The sequence below is a fragment of the Gopherus evgoodei genome, chromosome 7 (genome assembly GCF_007399415.2).
Source record: "Gopherus evgoodei ecotype Sinaloan lineage chromosome 7, rGopEvg1_v1.p, whole genome shotgun sequence".
Classification (NCBI taxonomy): Eukaryota; Metazoa; Chordata; order Testudines; family Testudinidae; genus Gopherus; species Gopherus evgoodei.
Window position 1 is genome coordinate 11,362,466 of NC_044328.1, and position 24,660 is coordinate 11,387,125.

The window sequence follows — 24,660 nt, forward strand, 5'->3', positions numbered from 1 at the left end:
TGCAGCATTTTCGTAATGTTTAAGGTGAAGAAGAAACACAATAATCATTTAGTCTTATAACTCAGGCCATAGAAATGTACCCAGTGATTCCTGGGATGGAGGGAACTATTCTTTCCTACTACAGAAGTGAGTACAGTGAAAACCAGTGGTAACTGCAGAGAAGCACATGGAGTTACACTGGTATAAAATTGGTACTAATGAGGTGAATCAGGCCTATCAAGTGCCATTTACGAGTTGAATATTATATCACAGCAGTCTCCCATTCTTTTCTCAAATGTTGCCTTTGGATGCTGACTTTCACACTTCACAGTTAAGCAATAGGTCACATCACTGCCTATTCCAGTTGTTTGTTATGTATATACTTTGACTCCTTTACTCCAAAATAGTCTTCATACATCAGTACTGTACATTAGAAATATGTCAAAAATGTCCAGGATGGGATTTAAAATAAATACAATGAACAATGTGATAATAATTAAAACTTGAACAATACTATTTTTTTTAAACGCAAAACACATCCTTAAGGATTTTAATGACAGAATCAAAACTAGTATTTCAGCACCACACAAACATGGCCTATGAAGTGCAGTATATGCAGTATTCATAAACATATATGCTCTGGGTGACTTGTGTCATTAGGGATTCTGTAGACCTTCATTTGTAATAAATAAACTTAAAATGATATAAAATATGTGCCAGCAAGGGAGAGATCCCATTTTGAATTTCTCCATGTGCATAACAGCAGAAATGGGAAACATGGCTGGCTCCCTGTTTGTCAAGAATGGAAAACATTGATATTTTCCAGAATTATTAGTAGTAATGTTGATTTAGTAAATTATTCATTTGTAACAACAGGATTTACTGATAGCCTTCTAGATGATAGCATTTGTTTTAAGAAGGTAAAATGTGTCAGGAATACAGTCCACACATAATTCTCTATTCTGCACCTGCATTATATTAAGTCAAGCGCTGGTAATTCCTGTTTCTTATGAAAGAAATGCAGCTGGATTCTCTGCTGATTATTTATTTCATTCCATGCATTTCTAAATACCAAGCACTGTAATCTTCAGGTACCAGGATGTAGCCAAGATTCCCATTTATTTCAGGTGGAATTTTGGTTGTTAGTTGTACATGGGGACAAAGAAAAGTAAAACAAAACAAAGCTGACAATATTGTCAGTGAGATTTGCGTGGTGAGCTGAAACCAGTGATTTCCAGAAAGTAGAAGACGCTATGTCCCCTTCTTCAGTCACGTTATTTATTTATTTATTTATTTGTGCTGTTGTAGTACCTAGTACCCCATTGTGCTAGCCACTGTACAAGCACAGAACAAAAAGACAGTCCTTGCCTCAAAAAGCTTCCAATCCAAGTGTAAGACAAGAGACAACGAATGCCTACAGATAAACAGATGGGGGAAGACAAGGAAACGGTGAGATGGGTACTGGTCAGCATGATCAGTAATGATCTTGGCACACCAGTGGCCTAGCTATTGTAAAGTTTTTTGTCGTTATCGTGGCAAAGGAGAGTTTGGGGGAGGGATTTGAAGGAGGCACATGAATTAGCTTTATGGATGTTTACAAGGAGCTTCTCTCAACATGATGGGACAGCATAAGAGCTTGTCTGGTGAAGGTGAAGCATGAAGGTGCTTGTCTGAAAATGTAACAAGTGGACACTGGTGGCTTGTGTCATTGCAGATCAGAGATGAGCATTGATATCTCAACAGTGAACGAGAGGTTAGGGATAGACCACGAAGGGTCTTGCAAGCGAAGATAAGTAGCTTATGTTTGATCCAGTAGAGAAGAGGGAGTCAGTGGAAAGAGAAAAAGAGAGGGATGACAGGGCAACGCAACAGGCTAGGAAAATAATTTTTGCAGCAGCATCCTGAGTGGATTTGAACAGGATAAGACTGCATTTTTCAAAGCCAGAGAGAAGGAGGTTACAGTAACCAAGATGTGAGAGGGGAGCCTGGATGAGAGTTTTAGCCGTGTGGGTGGATAGAAAAGGCTGTATTTTAAAGAGGTTATGCAGAAGTTTTAACATAGCCTGGATGTGAGGATCTAGAGAGAGGTCAGAATGGAAGATGATGCCTGGGTTCTGAGCTTAAGTGACACGCAGGATGATGATATTGTTCAGAGTGATTGAGCAAGGAGGTAGAGAGGATGTGGTGGAGGGAGGACTGGACAAGATAAACACCTCCGTTTCAGCCACATTGAGCTTGAGTTGATGACTAGACATCTTCTAATGCCAGAAAGAGAGACCAAGATTTTAGTTTTAACAGAAGGAAACAGGTTTGGAGTAGAGTGGTTGATCCACAAATTGTCAGCATAGACACAGCAGTTGAATTTATGTTTGTGGATGAGGTTACCTGGAGATGAAGTGTAGAGGGAGAAGAGAAGGGGACCAAGGTCAGAGCTCATGGAACTCCCACAGAAAGTGGGAAGATGGATTAGAAGGGGGATCCTCCAAACAATATACTGAAGAATGACTAGAGAGATTGGAGGAGAATAGGAAGGATAGAGTCATGGACGCCAAGGAGGACAAGATTGCAATAAAGAGAGTGTGGTGAACAATATCTAAGGAGCATGTGGTCTCATATTAACCAGCAGCACTCACTAACCCCCCCCCCTCTCTCTCTCTCTCTCTCTCTCTCTCTCTGGTAGGGTTAAAACGATCTTCTTAGGAAGAACAAGGGCCCTTACTGTACCCTCACCAACAATATAAAGAACCTCCCTGCTCACCTTTCACTGTCAGCAGAAAGGAGGTGGTACTCTGGTGTTATGGACGGTTGGTTTCAGAACATTGCTCAGTGCTTATGTTGATTCTGGTTTGAATATTGGGGTTGGGAATACATTTTTCATCGCACACTCTAGTTGAACAGAAGGTTTGGGTTGAAGGGTGCATGTCCAAGAAGTGTAGGGTACTTCACATAGAAATGTCCCAATAACAGCATTAGTATTGTATATGGGTACTTGCCTGTTTCAGCAGAAGTTTCATTTCTTGGCCCATTCAGGCTACAAAGCCCATGGCCACAGTTATTAATGCCGTGACTTGCTAGATGAGAATCCCTGGAAGTAAAGAGAGTTTATTTTCCCTAATATTGGGCAAAAGCTAGAAGACAGAGGGTGCTAAGACGGCTGGATCAGGGATACTGTGAAAGGAAGGCTTTATAGCTATCAAGACCTCTCTCTAGCAAATAGGTTATATCTGTTTCCGTATGGTTATGGTTTTGGCATTGTGGTTGATTTTCACGTCTCGTTGGTTTACAGATCTTCAGACTTTATGATTATTATTGGGGGCGGGAGGGTTTTGGAGCTGCAGCAAGTCATTGAACTTAGCTTTTTCCACTAAAATATACACGCTCAACTCTGTAACTAAATATAATATACTTTACACTCACGTAATGCCTTTGAATCGAGCCTTCTAATGCACTTTACAAACATTAGCTTAACTTTTCAACAGCCCTGTGAAATAAGAGACTTATTCTTCCCATTTTACAAGTGGGTAATTGAGGTAGAAAAGGGCTAAGTGACGTGCCTGAGGAAGTCTGTGGCAGAGATGGAAACAGATCTAGCTCCACGGGTTTTTCTCGCTTTGTGCAATCCAAAGTGCCATCAGCAATTTCTATGTTAGCGCTTGTAACATTACTGTCCTCTATGAAGGATGCTGGGGTTTTCCCTTCCATCATATTATATTAACAACTAAGAAGAATATTTTTTTTCTTAAGTGAGGGGGGGAGATCTAATTGTCATTTTAAACTGGTTCTTTAAAATCCCATCATTTTATGCACAATAATCCAAGAACATTTAATAAGTCTTAAAATATTCATAACACCAGGAGATTGTTACTCTTGAGACCATTGTACAAAGTAGCGAAGTATGTTACAAATATGGCAAAAACCTCTTCATTTCTTATTTCCTACTATAATTATATGAAGAAAGAAAAATATTCTGTTTTTTTCTCCACTTGCAATCTGCATGCTATTATTATCTATTGTGGGCCAAAATGGTCCCTAACGTATGTATATCTTTTGAAGCCAAAGGAATTACATCAGGAATGAATTTCACTCCTTATATTTAAGTAAAACACTAGTAATTGCTGTTTTGTCTACAACTGCCAGTGCAATCCTTTAGAAAACAAAACAAAAAGGGAACTTTCTTATGCATCACATATGACAATAGCCCACGTTGTATAGTTATATAAACACCAGTGCCAAGTTTTTGTACTGCAAGTAATTAAGTATTACTAATTGCTTAATTTCTGCAGTGATGAGTGCTATAGACAAAACTAAAGATAGATATATAAAAACTGAATTAGAAAAGTAGCATAAACATGAGACACAATTGTGCTCTGCTATTCATTGGTATGTAGATAAGATAAAACATCTTTTTATTATTATTTAATGTTTAGACAGCTGGTACTGTAAATGAATCATCTCTAAAGTAAAAATGAGGTTACAATAGATGACCACAAACCTATATCAGTTGTGTTGAATATGACTATAACAAAAAGTAGTTAAAATGGCCTCTGCTTTCAAGTCATGATGGTTGTCATTTGATTAAATAATAGTGCATTCCGTTTGATGTCTTGTCTTTATTATTCACAGGCACATCCGTGTATATGTCTTATCTTTGTATAAAGTGCTGCTGGCAACCAAGTATTCATACAAGTTCCTATTTGCACACCTCCAACACACATTCTGTACATGTAGTTTGTGTATCTTGTGCAGTTTTAATTATTCCTATTAATTGTGGTACATTCACCAAATTGAGGGAAGTCATCATTCAGGTACAAAAAGAAACTGCTTAGTATTTGAAGGAATTTGATAATTTTGCTGTGGTTCCTAGCCTGGTAGGTGGTAATAATGCCTATGCCAGCACTGTCAAAATATGAAAATTAAAGTGACGATGGGTTTTAATGAAATCCATTTGACAAATATAATTAAGGTGTTTTAATATGAAGCCCTGTAATAAAGACTACCGGTGGACTCCCTGAGGTCCTGACTAATTGTGTAGATTGCTTTTAAGCTTTGAATAGTTTTATTGGATAATGAACTGTTAAGAAGTGTTAGATCTTTCTTAAGCAGAATTTGGTTTGAAAAAGAAGAGGAGAGACAGGCCTGAGGTGTGGCATTTTAAACATAATTAGAAGAGAGATTTAAGTTAACATCTTTGATCTTGCTGTCAGTTTTTGATTAGAGCTGTAAATGCTTTAATCAAGTGTAGTGTAGTCATTATATTTCTAACTGTTTTTAAACTGTGAAATTACTGAGACACTGACATCAGTTCAACACATTTTGAAAATTTGCAGCAAAGTTGTGTTTGTAAACTGAGTGTTTATATTAAAATGTCAGGCTGCAATGATTTACCAATTTAATGATAATTGCATAATTATATTTTGGTAGTTTTTTCTAAGATGAAGTGTAATGTGCTGTAGTTGATGAGAACATGCTACTTACTTTTTGTTTTAAAATCTTACCATTTTTCAACTGAAAACATATTCCAAATTAGAATTTATATTGAAAATATGTAGACCATAAAATAAATTTCATTCGGTCATTATGCCCTCTATAATTCACTAGAAAAATATTTGTATCTTTAGATATATTTAGAAAATGGTGCTGAAGAATTAAATAGCTAAAATGGCAGTAATAATCTCTGGGTATTTTACCATCTTCAGTGGATTTAATATATTTGTTTTTGTTCCTAGTTGGAGGCAGTGTGTTCTCCTGCTTTGAGTCTAGGAGTGGGAGTCAGCAGTCCTGGGTTCTCTACCTGGTTCAGACATTGTTTCATTGTGGGCTTGATCATTTGAGGTGCTGAGCATAAATGAAAATCAGTGTACTCAACACCTTGCCAGGTCAGGCTGTTTTTCCCTAAGTAGCCACACAATGCAGCAAAAGAAAAAATATCAACCTCAAAGGAATATAACTGTTTTATATGGTTTGATATTATAAAGCATATATATGAGGAGCAACCAGAACAATTATTGATGACACTGGATTACTAAAATCTACTGCCTGCCAGGCATACAATCATCATACCACTTCATCACTGTTAGATCACAACAAACAACCACCTCCTTCCTCATCCTGACCCATTCTGATTGCACATGGGGAAAAGAGGGCTTTTACTACATGTCCTGGAAGTTAACAGATCTGAATTCTGGTGGACCAGCAGAATGGGAGATGTGTTTTAGTCTACTTGAGCGACCCCCACAGAGAATGGCCTGCTGGCAATTCTTTCTCTCTTATTTAATGGCAGCTCCAGCTCACTTGCCTCTGCTGATTGTAACTAAAGAGGTGTGGAACAAAGAGAAAGGTTGTCTCTCAAGTAACCCTTATCCAAACCGATTTTAGGGCTTCAAAAGGGAAAGCCAACACCTTGAATTGCCACCGGGAGCCTGCAGGTAGCCAATTCAGCTCGAAGATCATGAGTGATACATGTTCTAGACTAAAACTGCTGCTTAATAAGCAGGCTGCTCCATTCTGGACTAGCTTAAACTTCTAAATGGAGCCAAAGTGTAGCCCCAACTACAGCTAATCTTGAGATGACAAAGGTCTGGATAAACATTGCTAGCTAGCTTCAGAAGAAAGCGATCACATTTGTCTTATTAGACATCTATTGAAAAAAAGCACTGTTTAAAACAGCTGCCACATGAGCATGTAGCAGCAATGTGGATCTGACAAGATCCCTAAGGGTTTGACTACACAGCAAGCTGGGAGGCCTGGTTCTCAGCTCAGGTAGACATACAAACTCTCAATCTGCTTGAGTATAGTCCCACCCAGCCCCTCCCGGGTACGTACTCAGGCAGTTAGCCCAAGTGTCTGTGTGCACCACCACAGCCAAACTACTATTTTTAAATGCATGAGCTGAAGCAAAGCTAATGGGAGTGTGTTTATCAAAGCTGGGAATCACACCTCCCAACGGCTGAGTAGACATACTCTAAAATGAGAATCTTAGCAACAAACAGGTGCCAACAATCAATTAGTGAAGGGCTGATAGAAATCTAGCCTCATAGCTCTTAAACCCCATGTAAAGGGCTTAAGATGTTGTTCCTAAAATTTGATTCTATTCTGAAAAGTGGCATTATGGAAGACTCTTTCTTTGCATCTCAGAACAATACTGTGTTTGCATCTCAGTTTTCCAGAACAAATGTGAACAGTAAAAGGAGATTTCCCACCCTACCCCCACCCCCACCATGTCCAGATCTACAAACTCAAATTGGATCTTTAGCTCAAGCTGAGTTTTTTCTTTCTGATATCATCCCCACTAATTAAAATTTAGCAGGCCAAAGTCCACTCTCAATTATACCTCTGTAACCCCATTTTGTCTGGGGGTATGTCTACACTACAGGATTATTCCGATTTTACATAAACCAGTTTTATAAAACAGATTGTATAAAGTCAAGTGCACGCGGCCACACTAAGCACATTAATTCGGCAGTGTGCGTCCATGGTCCGAGGCTAGCATCGATTTCTGGAGCGTTGCACTGTGGATAGCTATCCCATAGTTCCTGCAGGCTACCCCGCCCCTTGGAATTCTGGGTTGAGAGACCAGTGCCTGATGGGGCAAAAATCATTGTCGCGGATGGTTCTGGGTACAGCCTCACCCCTCCCTTCGTGAAAGCAGCAGACAACCACTTCGCGGCTTTTTTCCTGGGTGAACTGTGCAAACGCCATAGCACAGCAAGCATGGACCCTGCTCAGATCAATACCGCAATAGTGGACGTTGTAAACACCTCGCGCATTCTCGTGCAGCCTATGCTGAACCGGGACCTGCAAAGCCAGGCGAGGAGGAGGTGGCGGCTACGGCAGCGCGGCGACAAGAGTGATGAGGACATGGACATAGAATTATCTCAAACTGCGTGCCCCTGCACTTTGGAGATCCTGCTGGTAATGGGGCAGGTTCTAGCCATTGAACGCCAATTTTGGGCCCAGGAAACAAGCACAGACTGGTGGGACCTCATAGTTTTGCAGGTGTGGGACGATTTGCAGTGGCTGCGAAACTTTCGCATGCGTAAGGGCACTTTCATGGAACTTTGTGACTTGCTTTCCCCTGCCCTGAAACGCCATAATACCAAGATGAGAGCAGCCCTCACAGTGGAGAAGCGAGTGGCAATAGTCCTCTGGAAGCGTGCAACGCCAGACAGCTACCAGTCAGTCGGGAATCAATTTGGAGTGGGAAAATCTACTGTGGGGGCTGCTGTGATGCAAGTAGCCAAAGCAATCATTAAGCTGCTGCTACGAAAGATTGTGACTCTGGGAAACATGCAGGTCATAGTGGATGGCTTTGCTACAATGGGACTCCCTAACTGTGGGGGGGCGATAGATGGAACCCACATCCTTATCTTGGCACCGGAGCGACAGGGCACCCAATACATAAACCGCAAGGGGTACTTTTCAATGGTGCTGCAAGCACTGGTGGATCACAAGGGACGTTTCACCAACATCCACGTGGGATGGCCAGGAAGTGTTCATGACGCTCGCGTCTTCAGAAGCACTGCTCTGTTTAAACTGCTGCAGCAAGGGAATTACTTCCCAGACCAGAAAATAACAGTTGGGGATGTTGAAATGCCTATAGTTATCCTGGGTGACCTAGCCTATCCCTTGATGCAATGGCTCATGAAGCCATACACAGGCAGCCTGGACAGTGGTCAGGAGCTGTTCAACTACAGGCTGAGCAAGTGCAGGATGGTGGTAGAATGTGCATTTGGCCGTTTAAAGGTGCGCTGGCGCACATTACTCACTCACTCAGACCTCAGCCAAACCAATGTCCCCTTTGTTATTATTGCTTGCTGTGTGCTCCACAATCTCTGTGAGAGTAAGGGGGAGACCTTTATGGCTGGGTGGGAGGCTGAGGCAAATCACCTGGCCACTGATTACCAGGGAGCCAGACACCAGGGAGATTAGAAGAGCACACCAGGAAGTGGTGCGCATCAGAGAAGCTTTGAAAACGAGTTTCATCACAGGTCAGGGTACAGTGTGACTGCTGTGTTTGTTTCCCCTTCATGAACCCCCTCCCCCTTTATTGACTCCTTCCCTGTAAGCAACCCACCCTCCCCCTTTGATTACAGCTTGCTTAAGGAAATAAAGTCACTATCGTTTAAAAATCATGTATTCATTATTCAAAAATAATTATAAAAAGAGGCAGGGAACTGACAAGGTATCCCAGGTGTGGTTTGGGAGGAGGATAAGAGGGAAGGAAAAGGCCATTAAACACATTTCAATGTAATGACAGCCTTTTGGTTAGACTGTCCACGGGGGTGGAGTGGGCAGGTGCACGAAGCCTTCCCCCACGCATTCTTACATGTCTGGGTGAGGAAGATACGGAACATGGTGAGTGGTGAGGGTGGTTACACAGGGGCTGCAGCAGCACTCTATGACTCCGCTGCTCTTCCTGAAGATCCACCAGACGTCGGAGGATATCAGTTTGATCACGCAGCAGCTCCAGCGTTGCATCCCGCCACCGCTGATCTTCCTGCCTACACCTCTGATCTTCCTGCCGCCACCTCTCATCTCGAGCGTCTCTCCTATCCTCACGTTCATCCCTCCTGTCCTCACGTTGGTCCCTCCTGTCCTCACATTCACTGGCATCTTTCCTGTGCTTTGCTACCACGTCCTTCCACTCATTCAGATGCGCTCTTTCATTGCGGGTCACTTCCATGATTTCCGAGAACATTTTGTCTCGCGTCTTCTTTTTCCTCCACCTTATCTGAGACAGCCTTCGGAATGGAGTAGGGAGGCTTGAAAAATGTGCAGCTGCATGAGGGAGGGAAGAAAGGGAGAGAAGTATTTAGAAAGATACATTTTACAGAACAATGGTTATACTCTTTCACAGTGAACAACACTATTCACCTTACATAGCACATGTGATTTCACTACAAGGTCGCATTTTGCATCTTAATATCGAGTGCCTGTGGCTCTGGTGTTACAGATCTCACGGACGCAAGTCCAGGCATCAGAATTCAGCTTGCATGCGGCTATGGTAAGCCATTGTCTTTCGGCTTCTCCAGCCTTCATATACACAGTGCCCTCTGATGCTTCTTTCCTGTTAACATGCAGCAGCAGAGGCCAACCCCCTCCATCCAATTCTCTGGGATGATTGCTTTACCCCTCCCCCTACCGCATGGCTGGTATCATGGAAGATCACTACTAATCACCCCTCTTTCTCCCCCCCACCATGTGGCCGGTAGCTGGGAAGATTCCTGCTAGCCAAATGCAAAAAAAGCTCAGTGCTATCCTTCCTCCCCTCCCCCTGCTTGGCTATGTGCAAGGAAGGATTTCTTTTAAGCAACAGCCCAGTAGGAAAATGGCCATCTCTGTCCCCTTAGTTAAATTCCTGAATTTCAGCCAGCTTACCATGAACAATATCACTCTGCTGAGGATAACAGAGCGAGATAAAGAACGAATGTTTCTTGAATGCCAGCAATCACCGGGACCATACGCAGCTATGCTTTGTCATGCAATGATACCCGATTACTTGCTGCATGCATGGCGTGGTAAAGTGTCCTACCATGGTGGACGGAACAAGGCTGCCTTGCCCAGAAACCTTCTGCAAAGGCTTTTGGAGTACCTCCAGGAGCGCTTCATGGAGATGTCCCTGGAGGATTTCCGCTCCATCCCCAGACATGTTAACAAACTTTTCCAGTAACTTTACTGGCCGCAAATGCATCCCAAGCCCTCATGGCAAATCAATCATTAAAAAACGCTTTCTTTTAAACCATGTTTTATATTTACAAAGGTACACTCACCAGAGGTCGCTTCCATGGCTTCACTGTCTGGGCTAGTGGCTTGGGAGGGCTGGGAGGGTAATTCCGTCTGGGTCACAAAAAGCTCCTGGCTGTTGGGGCTAACGGAGTGCTGTGTGCTCTCTGCAAAGTCGTCCTCCTCTTCCTCCTCCGCAGAATCCTCAGCCATGGTTGAGATTACCACCCCCACCTCGGAATCCATGGACAGGGGTGGGGTAGTGGAGGCGGACCCCCCTAGAATTGCATGCAGCCCAGCGTAGAAGCGGCATGTTTTCGGCCCTGCCCCAGACCTTCCATTTGCTGCTTTGGTTTTCTGGTAGGCTTGTCTGAGCTCCTTAACTTTCACTCTGCACTGCACTGAGTCCCTGGTGTGGCCTTTTTCCATCATAGCCTTGGAAATTTTTTCAAATATTTTTTCATTTCATCTTTTGGAACAGAGTTCTGTTAGCACTGAATCCTCTCCCCATACAGCGATCAGATCCAGTACCTCCTGTGCGGTCCATGCTGGAGCTCTTTTTTGATTCTCAGGAGACTGCATTGCTACCTGTGCTGATGAGCTCTGCGTGGTCACCTGTGCTGATCAGAGCTCCACGCTGACCAAACAGGAAATGAAATTCAAAAGTTCGCGGGGCTTTTCCTGTATACCTGGCCACTGCATCCAAGTTCAGATTGCTGTCCGGAGCGGTCACAGTGGTGCACTGTGGGATACCACCCAGAGGCCAATACCGTCGATTTGCAGCCACACTAACCCTAATCCGATATGGTAATATCGATTTTAGCGCTACTCCTCTCATTGGGGAGGAGTACAGAAACCGATGTAAAGAGCCCTTTATTTCGATATAAAGGGCCTCGTAGTGTGGACGGGTGCAGAGTTAAATCAGTTTAATGCTGCTAAAATCAGTTTAAACGCGTAGTGTAGACCAGACCTAGGATGCACTGAAGGAACTAGTTGTCTCCTGTGTATTTACATGAGTGTAACTGAGGACAGAATACGCCCCTGCAATTGAAATTTAACAATTCTGCAGATATGTAACAAGGGACAGGATTCCACTCCCTCTCCCACAGCAGTGTTGACTTTGCAGGACTAAACAATGAAATTTACTTCTGTCATTACAGCGAGCAGAGTTGATTCTGAGTGCAGATAGAAAACAGAATGTTAGTGAGAAGGTGTCATTAGAACTATGCTATGTAAGTGCTCACAGATTCATTTGCTGGGGTCAATTTCGACGTTTGTTGATGATTTTATAATACTAATCAATTGCAGACTCTAATTAGTGTTTTAAATATAATTTTATAGAAAAATAGGGAGATGCCATGAAAATGAGAGATCCTTAGCTATTTGCAGAATAAATAAACTTTGAAAAAGTCCCACTTCTCCAAACAGAAGAATATAAATATGTATAGAACAAAAATTGTTCTGCCATCCACAGATATGTTACTCCTATTGAAGTCACTAGTTGTATTTGCTTATTTACAGACTAATTATTTGTCAACTAGTTGTATTACATCACTGATTTAATTATACATTTCTATTTATCTTAGATACCTTTGGCCCCTAATACCATAGTATCTGATTGCCTCCCAATTTTTTAATGTATTTATCCTCACAACACCCCTGTGAGCTAGGGCAGTATTTTTATTTCCATTTTACAAATGAGAAACTGAGGAAAGAGAGGCTTAGTGACTCACCCAAGGTCACACTGGAAAGCTATGGAAGAGCAGAGAATTGAACCCACATCTCCATAGTCCTGTTGTAGCAGCCTAATTCCTGAATCATCTATCATCTGTAATCTTCATCCTTCTGTTTGCAAATGGAGGCATCACATTTCCAAATGCAGAGCGCTGATGGATGGAAGGGACATCCTTCTGATTTCTGAGCAAAAGCCACTCTCATGAGTAAAATGGCATGCATTAGACATCACAGATTTTTTCCAGTTGTAAAATACATGCTGAATACAGTAACATTATGTTGAAGTTTTAAAGAATTGCCTCTTACATTTTCATATGGAGCTGAAAGTTCATGAATAATTTTGAATTCATTTTGCCTCCTCTCATATAGCCACTCTTAAAAGATTTTTCTTTTTGGTAAAAATCTCTTTTACTCAACAGTCTAAAAAAAAAAAAAAAAAAAAAAAAAAAAAAAAAAAAGAACCTCAGAACTTTGAGACGCCAACTTTGCAATGCAGTTTGTATATATGACATTTTGTTTTCAAGAAAGAGTTTGGTGGGTGAGGGGAAGTAGGGAGTCTATTGAAAGGATTAGCTAATAAACATTTCCTCAGCCCTGTTAACATATGCTGTTGTGTTAGCGTTTGACCATATTGGTAATTTATACCTATTAAAGTTTTGTTTTGTCTATTACTGACTCCTGGGCTTTTGTATGCACTTATTGTCAGTAACAAGCATTTCATTTTTATATGGGGGGAAATGGTCTCAGTCACTTCTACTGTACCCAGAAAGGAGAATGAGATTTGCAAATGATAAATGGGGAAGTTGACTAGCTAACTAATAAAGATTTGTCTTAATCAAGTATGATTTGTCAGAACAGGAGCGCACGGGGGTCAGGGCACATGCAATGAATAATACAGCATTCACAGGAGAAAAGGACCAGGCAAAAACCTCATAAATATGCTGCGATTACGCACTGCTAATTCATATTCAAAGAACGAGTTCACTGAAGCTAGCTCCTAGGTTGCTGAGCTGTTCACTTGGCTTGTGGTCTCTCCAATGTATAAGAAAAGTTGTTGTTAAATTTTCTTTTTTATTGCATATAGTTTTTTGCATGGCTTTATTTTTGCACGGAATAAATATCCACAGTTTTTGGTCAGTAGTTTGAAGCATAATTTACAATAATAATTTATAATGTAATTAATCCTTTTGTTTTGTTTTTTCTAAAGTCCAGCATCTTATTTTTTCATTCAAATATGAATGTGGGTGCAGCAAGAAATATATTCTCCTTTCACATTCAATATGTATTGCTGAGGAGTGTAAGTCCAGTTAAAAAGCTCTCTTTACCTATGGAAGTAGTAAAGATCAAACATGCAGAGAATGCTTGCTTGTGTTCCCAGCGTTTCTGACTTTCTAAGAAGGCTCTAGATTCAGTTTACACAGGATAAATCTTTAATATATCAGTATGAGTCTTTTAATATAACAGTATGAGGTTAAATCTGAATAAACCTAAATATCTTGATATTTGATTTGTTTTTTATGAGCTTTTTTTTTTGCTTCAAGGAGCCATTTATGGGCCTGAAATAATGTAGGATATAGTCTTCTCTTGACTTTTCCTCTGTCCAGAAAGTGACACACTAAGAGAAGACCAGTTCTTATTATTTGAGCCTCATAAATGGTTCCTTTAATAATAATAATAAAGCAAATGATGACTATCATTTCAGACAGAGTACCTGAAACTCAATACTTGTGAGCTGTGTTGTTTTCACTTAGAATTGGTACTAGTGGCTTTGTGTATTTGGGTATGCATTAAAAATCTCTCTCTCCCACTCCTTAATTTTAAATTGTGTCTTATCTTTCCAAGATGCTTCTGCCCTTTTCATAGGGAAACTGATTTTGATTTCTGCTTGCTGATGGGCCTACTGGGCCTAACCTATTTTGCATTAAATTTTTTGTGCCTTGAGTTGTGTTTATTGCATTGAAGATAACTGAGCTGCAGAAGTTGAGCCAGCCTTATGATTTTCAGAGCCTCAAGCTGCCAGATGCAGGAACTGAAACAAGACTGCCCGGGCGGGGGGGAAGCAAGTGGGGCAATTTGCTTTAGGCCCTGCAAGGGCCCCCCATGAGAGTTTTTCGAGGCCCCTGGAGCGAGGTCCTTCACTTGCTTCAGGGGACTCAGAAAACTCTCGCGGGGCCAGAACCCCCAGAACTACTTCTGCCCTGGATCTTTGGTGGCAATTCGGTGGCGGGGGGGTCCTTCCACTCCGGGGCTGAAGAACCCCCCGCTGCTGAATTACCGCCGAAGCGGGACCCGCCGCTGAAGTGCCAGGTCTTTGGCAGCAATTTGGCAGTGGGGGGACCCCGCCGCGGGTCTTCAGGGCACTTCAGCAGCGGGTCCCGGAGTAGAAGGACCCCCCACGTCCAAATTACCGCCGAAGCAGGGGCCCCCCCACCGCCGAAGACCCCAGGCCCCCTGAATCCTCTGGAGGGCCCTGAACTGGAATACAAGTTGCTTGCCCTTCAGTCACACCTGTTTTAAGTCTTTGCAGGCAGCAATACTCAGGGTCCAAAATAATTGCTTGTATTGCCTGTTACTTGATATGAAGTTGTTGAATAAAGGAATGTGGAGCCTTTTGCCTTTATTTACCAGTTTGAATTCAACTCAGGTTAGATGTAGCCATTGTTCTCTCATGGCTGCTTGGGGATCTGGGTGAAGTTAGGAGATAGTTGGTCCAGTTCCTAGAGGATAGGAGTCCTTGTCCCAGATCACATGTGATCAGGATTGTGACTATTTTGCCACCTTTGAGGCAGTCTCAGTAGAGAAGTCAAGAAATGAGTGAACTGCTCTTTCAGCCCAAGAGATAGTGCAGTCTGGAAGGTGCCTTAATAGAGCATCATGCACTGCCTGAACTGTCCCAGTTGTCTGGATAAATAGAGGACTATAGAGTTTCTAACATGGTCAGGTCAGTCCCTTCCACTAAGAATAATAGAAAGGAAACATAAATGAGCCAAAAAATATTGTGGCTTGATTCCAACTTCACTTAAATTAGAGATTGTAAATGAGGTAGCAGGATATTTATTTATCTTATTGCACTGAGCAAGGTACTTTTCTGAACAGTTGCTCCAAGAGGGGAGGAGAAAATCTGAAGGGAGGATTTTGGAGCAGATAATCAGAACTAGAGTATAGCTAGAACAATGGCTGGACTTCAGTATAGGTAAGCCCTCAGTCGAATCAAAGCCTGCCACCTCCTGTGAATGATGCCGTGAGGCTGTTAGCAAGTGAGCTGAGATAGACGTGTGATGAAAGTAGACAGAAAAAATTATCAGTTAGTGAGGAATGGGTACTTTTTATGCCAGTAGATTGATGTATGTTAGAATTTTAGAAAAGGTAAGAAGCCCTAGAAAAAGAAAAGGCTACCAGCGGTAAAGTTACTGGGCCTGTCTCATTTCATCTGTCTTCCTCATGAAAGCACAAAACATTGTGGTTGTCCTTTTTATACCTTTTTATACCTTATCAAAGCTGATATTAAATATCCTTTCTATGATATAATCTAAAGTGCCCTGTTGTATATAATAACAATTGGACTTCTGTTTTTTTCCCTTATGTACCCATCAGCATCCCATTTACTGCAGATACTTAGTCATTAGAATAGCATACCTTCTTCATTTCACAAAGCTGCGTTCTTTTAATGTTTTACAAATATTCTCTCTATTGACTTATAATCATTACCTGTAATCCTTGTTTGTCATCTAATAACCTAAAGATCAAAATGACTCTGTCTCTAATTATGTTAGCTCTTCTAATGAAATATATATATTTATATTTATAAATAAACTGCAAACTTGTACATTTATAAGGACTTCCACTTATGTAACCATACTTAAAAGATGTCAGCACTTTTTTTTAATTAACTTTCTGCTGTCAGGTACCTTTTCACTCAACCCTGAACTCTTTTGTCTCTTACAGTATATTTTCCAAGTCTGTAAAATTGCTTGCTGTCACCTCTGAAACACTGCTCACATACAATATTTTATAGCATGACTTTTTACAGAAATTCTTATTCATGTTTTTGCTTCCTGTAATTCCCTCCCTTTAATACTCCCAAAATCCAAACTCTCCAAATTTTAGCCTGACCAAAATGTGACTACTATACCATAACAGGGCTGCCACTACTTGAGCAGTCCCTCACGGCAAAAATTCCCTTTGCAGCAACCTCCCTCTGTTCTACCTCTTCAGGGCCCCTTGCAAGTCCCCCGCAGCCTTTCTTATTAATCTGACCACCCTCCATTGGAGGCTGTCTTAATGCCCAAAACAGTTCCAAATACTCCATTACTGCAATTTAAAGGATCAGTTTATCTCTGGCTTTTCTGGCATCCAAATGGAGTTCTTTGCTGCTCTATCCAGGGTCACTTCTCATAGCTGTCCCCTAGAATTTAACTCTCTGGCTTCCTTCTCTTATCAGTGTCTCCCCTGCTCTGAAGGAGAAGGCATTTTATATACTGCCCGGCTCCAGAGAAAACTGTCCTGATTGGCTGAAAGAAGGGAGCTCTGATCCCATGCCCTTAAAGGAACGGTTCATGGGGTTTTGCCTCCATCCAACGCCTAATTCTCACTGCATTTTGTCCTCTTTTCTTCTACAGAGCCATTTCCTGAGCCTTTGATTGCAACCCCCTGGAACAGATTCTTCTGGACCCTCTGCTCTTAAAGGGCCCCATTGTGCCACTATTAAAAGAAAATGCCTCAGACTCAAGATCTTAACTGTGTTTCTGTCCATTTCAGTACCCTGCTCAAATATATCCCTATTTCAGGATCTTTCATAGATTGTGATGCATGCTCTTTTAAGTCCTGATTCAGAAATCATCTGTATTTAAGAAGGCCACTAAGTGTGTGCTTAGATGCTTTCCTGAAATGGGACCTTAGACTTTCCCACCCCACATCTCTTCCTCTCCACCATAGGTAGCAGCTTTTCTACCTATCTGCCCTGACCATCTGAACAGCCTTTTTAATTCTCTAACATTATCTTTACTTCACACTCTGTGGTCGGTCAGTCAGTCTGTCACTCTCTCTCACCTCTGTCTGTATGTCTAGTAAGTCTGCATATTGTTTGTAGAACACAAATGTGAAGTCGTATTGAACAAGCCACCTAGCATTCTCCCCATAATTTGGTCGGCCTATCATCAACCTCTTTCTTACCCCCATCAAGACCTGTGGTGCATTTACTGATAAGTTCGGGAATATATCACACAAGTGGTGAAGTTTGGATATGAAAAATACTGTGTCAGACATACATTGTCTTATATTATAAATCTCCATTTTAGTAAGCTTGGAAATAGCTAATTTAAGAGGTTATCTGAGCTTTTATTTGTATATAAATTGCATCTTGGAAAATACATACAAGTCATATGTATGCACATCTCTCTCTTACACATGTACACACATACACCCACAAAACTGCAATAATTGATGTCCGATCCAGCTTGTTTTGTTCTTTTTAATGCTGATGTAATATCGTGCATCAGGCACATCACACAATTTTTGCATGCTTGTTTTCTTGGTTTCAAACCACTTAAGCATTTATTTACCTTACAGGCTAGATGATTTTGAAAGAGCCTCGCTAACTCATCAAGTCAATAATAACATTTTTAAAGAATGACTACTATGTATTTACCCAAGAGACCAGTATAGCTGTGAATGAGCCTTTCCAGTCTGGTGGATAGATAAATATGCATTTTATAAATTCCCTGGAAGGATTCTTGGTTTTTCTTTATGCATGAAAAAGAAAATAATAGACTCCAACAGAAAAAACAACTATTAAACCTATGATGTAGATTCACTGTTAAAGGGATGCTTTCAAATAACTGTGTAGGTTTTCTTCATTTTTATTTTTTTGCTTTCCATTCTCTCAATATCTTGTTAGACCCTTGTAAGTATAAAAACTTTTCCTGCCTATTTTTTTTCCTCTCTCTATTTGGTAACTGCTTCCCACCCTTATGTTTGAATGGGGCTGCCATGAACATGACCTATTCACTTCGCAACTTCAACCATATCATATCAAAGCATCTTTATTTATGCATCTGATCATGTGCAAAACTATGGGAAGTGATATTATCATCTTTTGGCTTGCACCGCCTGTCCGTATAGAACACTAAACATCATTTGAGAAGGCCAAACAGAAAATAATGGTATTGACAATGCTCATTGATGAAGTAGTTGATCCCCCCCACTGATTTTAACAGCTCAAGGCAAAAATAAATGTGTGGCCAGGGAAGCCTGATACTTGTTGTCCTTTTAAGCCTGATGTTCAGTGATGACTTTTGTCTTGTGCGGGATTGCATTTATTATTATTGTTCATTATCTCATTCTTAAGCTATGTTGTGATGTGTGTATTGACTGTCTTGCCTTGTGTCACTTAGTACATAAATTACAGCGGTATGAATGTGTTTTACGCCTTTGCTCAGGATGTGTTAGCTGTAATTCTTTAGAACTAATTTTAGGTCACTTTCAGATCTCACTTGGCCTAGGTTAATTTTAACATCATTCTGATTTTTGTGTCACGTATACTGATTGCATCCTGGCACTACCCAGGCACGGACATGCACACCCTTTCCCCTGCCAAAATAGTTTTAAGATCATAGAGCTTATAGTCTTGACAATAAGGCTCCATGAATACAGCACATTTACAATATCTGAAATCTCTTAGGTTCTAGTCTTGGTCCTAAATGCCTGCATGTGAACCACAACATACTTTTTAAAACTGGCCACTGTGTGTAATTGTAGTAGTCAGTAACTGATTCAATAGATAAGTAGTTTGAAAATCTAAGATGCAATCTTGGATTAAATGCTTACATTTACATTTTAAGATTGGTGAAGCTTTGAACTGGCAGAAACATCAGGGACATGAGGACTATAATAGCAGCAAAGAGTCCTGTGGCACCTTATAGACTAAAGGATGTATTGGAGCCATGAGCTTTGTGGGTGAATACATCCGACGAAGTGGGTATTCACCACGAACGCTCATTGCTCCAATACGTCTGTTAGTCTATAAGGTGCCACAGGACTCTTTGTTGCTTTTACAGATCCAGACTAACATGGCTACACCTCTGATACTTGAGGAATATAATGTCATCTGATAGCAAACACACAGCAATGATATCAAGTAGTAAATTGTTCTATTTAAGAGCTTAACTCTGCTGCTGCTCTGCTCACCCGACAATCATGCAGTCTTGGAGAAACTGGAAAAGGTACCTTATATCCATTTACCTGTGTGCATTTCTCTACATTTATTTATTTTTTAAACATATTGATTTAACTCGGCTGACCTTCCATCTGCAAAAGTCTCACTGATTTTGGTGAAAGTTCTGAGAGTGGAAGAGCTGTACAGTAGGACACTTAGATCAAGGGTTCAGTTTATGATGCTCAAACTGGTAGCCAGAATTCTAGTGTCACCTCCGTTAGGTTAGTCTTCAACTTACACTATTGTTTTTTGCCCAAAAAGGGCCAAAGATCTCAAATGCAGTGCATGTAGAGTAAAACAACTCCTGTAAATTGATAACCCTCCAGTTACTGTATCTGTAGAGATGTTGGAAAGGAAATGCAGCTCTCCGGTTCTCGAACCCCTGTGCCAGTTTGAACTTCATGGCTGCAGGTTTAATCCCTAAGTATCATATCAACATTCATTTTGGATATTCTGGCTGACATGCTCTCCTTCCTTATTATTGATGTCTTCAGTCATCAGCAATGAGAGGAAAATACACTATTTGTCAAAGTGATGGTGGATTACTCTCAGTTACAGTTGATGCTGTTGTCATGTCTTATAAAAGCTAAAAATGTGAACATACCATTGATAGGAAAAAAAGATTTGAAAAAATACGGTTAACTTTCTTAAGTTGGCATATAAAATATATAGCTGCATCCTACAAAGATTATTTTTGAGTCTTGTTTGTGAAATATCAGACCATTTTAGCAATGTGCTTTTTATTTCTTCCTTTGAAAGAAAATCTACTCCTAACTCTTTATACACCACACACACAGAGGCACACACAGATTTTGAATAATAAATATTTCCAGCTGACACTAGTTTGCTTGAATTTGCTGATTGTTTTACTCTACTTTTTAAATAAAGATATTTTTCTTAAAAAATACAGTGAATATATTTATCCTTTAATGTAGTCCAATACTTTAAATGCTTTAATAACGATTGATAATAAGCGCATTATGTTCATCCAGTGGGTTGGGACATACGTGCTGATGAGCCTTGAGTCGCTTTTCCTACTCTACTATCTGTATAGCTGTACTCACCTTACAGCTTTTTAACTCAGTAACCACATATCTTACCCACATTTCACCTTTGGGAGGCATTGTATATACAGCTAAAGTAAAGAGCTGCAAGCCAGCAGGGACAAGATAGGCATAATGGGATGTCAATTTGTGGTCAGATATCTGAGGAAATATTTATCTTACTTGTACTGTACTTGGCAACGGATCCAGCAAAATAAACTGTAATGAATATTTTTGGTCTTTAGCTGACAGAATATATATCACTGTGCACTGAAATTGTTATTGGGGGTGGGGAGGCAAATGTCCAGGGTTTCTTTGCCTCATATTTAAAAAAAAGTTTAAGGCAGCTTAAAGTTGAATCATGTCCTGAAAATGTCCCCATTTAAAATTGTAAGTATTGCCATGTTGATATATTACTGATTTTTTTTCTGACTCAGTCTCTTTCTACAATTGTAAGAATCAAATGTCAAGATCTTGCTTATTCACAATTCAGTAACACAGCAATAGCAACGTGTGGTTTTGATATTTAGAGAAATATAGAATATACTTGATTTGGTTACTCTCTTTCTTTTTGGCATAGCTACGCTGAGCAGCCTAAAGGAATGTGCATAGAACTGGAAGTCAGAAACGAATGTTTGTGTCAGTCTTGCTATGTGGCCTGAGGCAAATTGTAGCCATTTCCCCTTCTGTAAAATGGGGATCATATAACTTACTTTATTCCCTCAGAGGGATGTAGTGAGGATTAATTAATGTATGTATAGCGCTCTGAAGATGGAAATACCTTCTATATATTAGGTGGTATTATTTTCTTATACGTGCATATCTGTAATAGCTATCTCAGGTTAACATGAGATTAAAGTTATTTTTAAAGGAAAGTCCTGGCCTTCTTCACAGCTTTTGTGTTATGTCTTGAAGCCTGAATTTTCCCTATAATTTTGCAATTATTTAATGCAGTATGGGCTATGGAAGCAACCAGCCAAAGTATAAACAAGAGATGATGCCAACCGATTGATTAATGTGATTATCAGAAATACTGAGACCCAACAGAACACATCTCCAAGCCTGCCAGAAATGCTGGACACATCCTGATGTGCCATCAGTGGAGCAAAGCAAAACACCCGTTGTGTTGGGGAGAGCAGGCGGGGTTAACACTAAAATAACAATTTCATTTTAGTGGCAAGTGGAGTTAGGGGAAGAGGCCTTCAGTAGCTCCATAACTGTACTGATATCTCTTAGTAAAAACTTCCTGATATTTCCCAGCAAGGAAAAAGAAGGGGAGAGACAAAAGTTAAGAACATGTGAGAAGTATGAATTCCCACCCTTCAGAGCAAGTATGAAATTCTTCTTGCCATTGTTGTTTAGACCAAAGATGAACATGAATCCCTGTAGCCTAAACTATCTCATTAGACTGTCAAGGTGACAGCTTCTGGTTTGATTGTTACCTCTTCATATGTATGCTATTTGAGACATTTAAAGCTTGTTAGTTATTTCTTCTTTCCATTTAGGTGGAGTGATTAGGCTCTCTCATATGTTACAGTGCTGTTTTTCTTTAAATATATTTATTAGAATTTAACTTGGCATGTTGGGGCTTACAGAGAAAAGCTGTATTTTTCATGATTTACATTTTGATTTTTTTAATGCAGAGCAGATTGGACAGGAAATGTTGGAAAACCTGAGCCAAGACAGAGAGAAGATCCAGCGTTCTCGGGAAAGGGTAAGTTTGACGATAAAGAATTGTTGGTGTAGGGTTTCGTGCGCTTTGGGTAAGTTCACTGTGCAAGCAGAAATAATCCAGTACATTGATTAAAACCTTAAATAAGTCAACTGTTATATCACGATATGTAATCACAACCCATCACTACTTATTAAAAAGTAAAAGTCCAAAATGGGCTCATCCTGCAAACTCTGATTAGTACAAGTAGTCCCATTGAAGTCTGTGGGTCTGCATTTGCAAGGAAGAAATTGGCCCCAATCCCGCAATCAGACCTGATAAATGTGTGTCTTGGAATTTTTTCAAGCCCAATTTTTTTTCAGTTTCTTCCTGTTCCTGCCTGTAGCAAGGTCAAGAAGGAATGAAATTTTCCTAGGAAGCTGACTAGTGAGCCTCCAGTCATAAGCCATCCAAAGACCTGTTGTCAGAAATGGAAGACCTCAATTCCTAGTACTCCGTCCATTATATGCCTCTTAGTTACTGTTTTCAGGTCTCCTTTAGATCCAAATGACAGCATATGTCTGTGGCATGAGGTCCACTTGAAGGTTGTGATTTTAGCTCACATCTCTATGTATCCCATTTTCTAAATTGTTAAAAAAACAAAGATGGAGGCCATTGTCCATCAGTGGGCAATACCTTTGCACTACACGTGCAGAGGCATCATGTTACAGAGCAAGGAGATAATAGACTTTTTCTATAGGACTCAGATATGACTGAGCTGGACTGGAATATTGCATTCAGTTCTTAGCCCCTCATTATTGAGAAAATATTGACTCATTGGTTGAATTTACTTACAGTAAAGTTTAAATGAGTTAGATGTATGGATAGAGGTATATAGCTTGGCTAAACATTAAAGGTGTTATACCAGTTTCCCTCTGTTTGAAAAATGTTAACTCCATAGATGGCAAGGAGTGCATTAATTTAAGATTGATATGGAACATAACTAAAAATATTTGGAATGATCTAAGAAATTACAGATGTAGGTTGCATATCAGGAAGAATATCCCACAAAGAGATTTACTAGACTGCCAAGGAAATGGTAGAAACCAAGAGTCATTTAATTTATCAAGAGTGGGCAGGGTTCTGAAGAATAGTGGGTTTTATGGATTAATACAAAATTATCCATAAAATAGACAAGATTTTCTAATTCCCACCATACCACTCAACTCCATCAGTCCTAACATCTCATTTATTTCCTTCTCCCTTGTTTCTCCTATTATTTAAAATAAACAATTTTTAAAAACTTCTACACTTGTCTAGATTTTCATTTTCTCTCTCAAAGCACCTTCCCAAAGGAAGTACTGTTATACCCATTTGCCAAAGATCACACAGGAAGTCTGTCAAACCGTAACACAAGATCATCCTTCCCAATTTCACAGAAAAAGTTAACAACAAAGGTTTTTTTTCCCCAATGTATCTGTATGAATACAGATTATTCAGTCTATGACCACGACACATTATTTAAATGTCCATTTTTATCTTCACTTGCCACGCCATGCTTGAGGTTTTTACGTTTTGTACATCAACAGTTAATGACATTGCAACCAGCTAAAACAGAATTCTCTTGCTCTGGCTTGACGTAGCTGAGTTTGTTTGTCATCAGTTGTTGTACTCATCGGTGAGCTCACATATTAGGAGGAAACTGGAGGAAGAGCTATCTTGAAAATATTTTCTTTTGGAATAAGTGTATTTATGATTGAAAATCTGTATATTGGGTTTTCTGCCAATGCAGAAGAGAAGAGGTTATGTTTTTATTGTTCCTTTAGGCGTTTGCCTATTTGTCTAACTTTTCTTGTGCTTGTCTTTACCTTAGGCATCTCAGGTCCTGAGTGCCTGCATTTTGCTGAGAACTTTCAGACCCTGGATAGTGGCAATCTAAGAATTCATTACCTGAGCAGTGATTTTACCTTCAGGTTTGTCAAACTTCTCCAGCAAAAAGATGGAAGTTAGGGCCTGATATTTAAAGGTATAAAAAGCAGGAAACTCTTTTTTACTAACCAAAGGAAGGAGGGAAAACATCCTATTACCCTCCCCCTCTGACTGCTGTGTTTGAGCCTATCATTATATGTAATAAAAGAGCAAATGGAAAGCACACCACTTTGTACAGTTTACCTCTGGATAGATAAAAAACTTGGTTTTGTAATGAGCTTTTAAAATTGCAGCAAAGTATGTTTTTCTGTTGCATATGCATACTGGATTAATCTGGTTTTTCCAGAAGTTGACTTTACCTTATGCACTCGTAAACACACCCATGACAT

At 40.3% G+C, this 24,660-nt stretch overlaps 1 protein-coding gene across 4 annotated transcripts in view; it reads left to right on the plus strand.

The window, feature by feature from the left end:
• VTI1A (vesicle transport through interaction with t-SNAREs 1A) overlaps window positions 1–24,660 on the plus strand; it is a 349,350-nt gene that overhangs the window by 194,040 nt on the left and 130,650 nt on the right. For all 4 annotated transcript variants that reach the window (XM_030568804.1, XM_030568805.1, XM_030568806.1 and 1 more), the window contains one exon: window positions 22,335–22,405. In XM_030568804.1, the coding sequence (XP_030424664.1) occupies window positions 22,335–22,405 (71 nt within the window). The remainder of the gene's footprint in view (window positions 1–22,334; window positions 22,406–24,660) is intronic.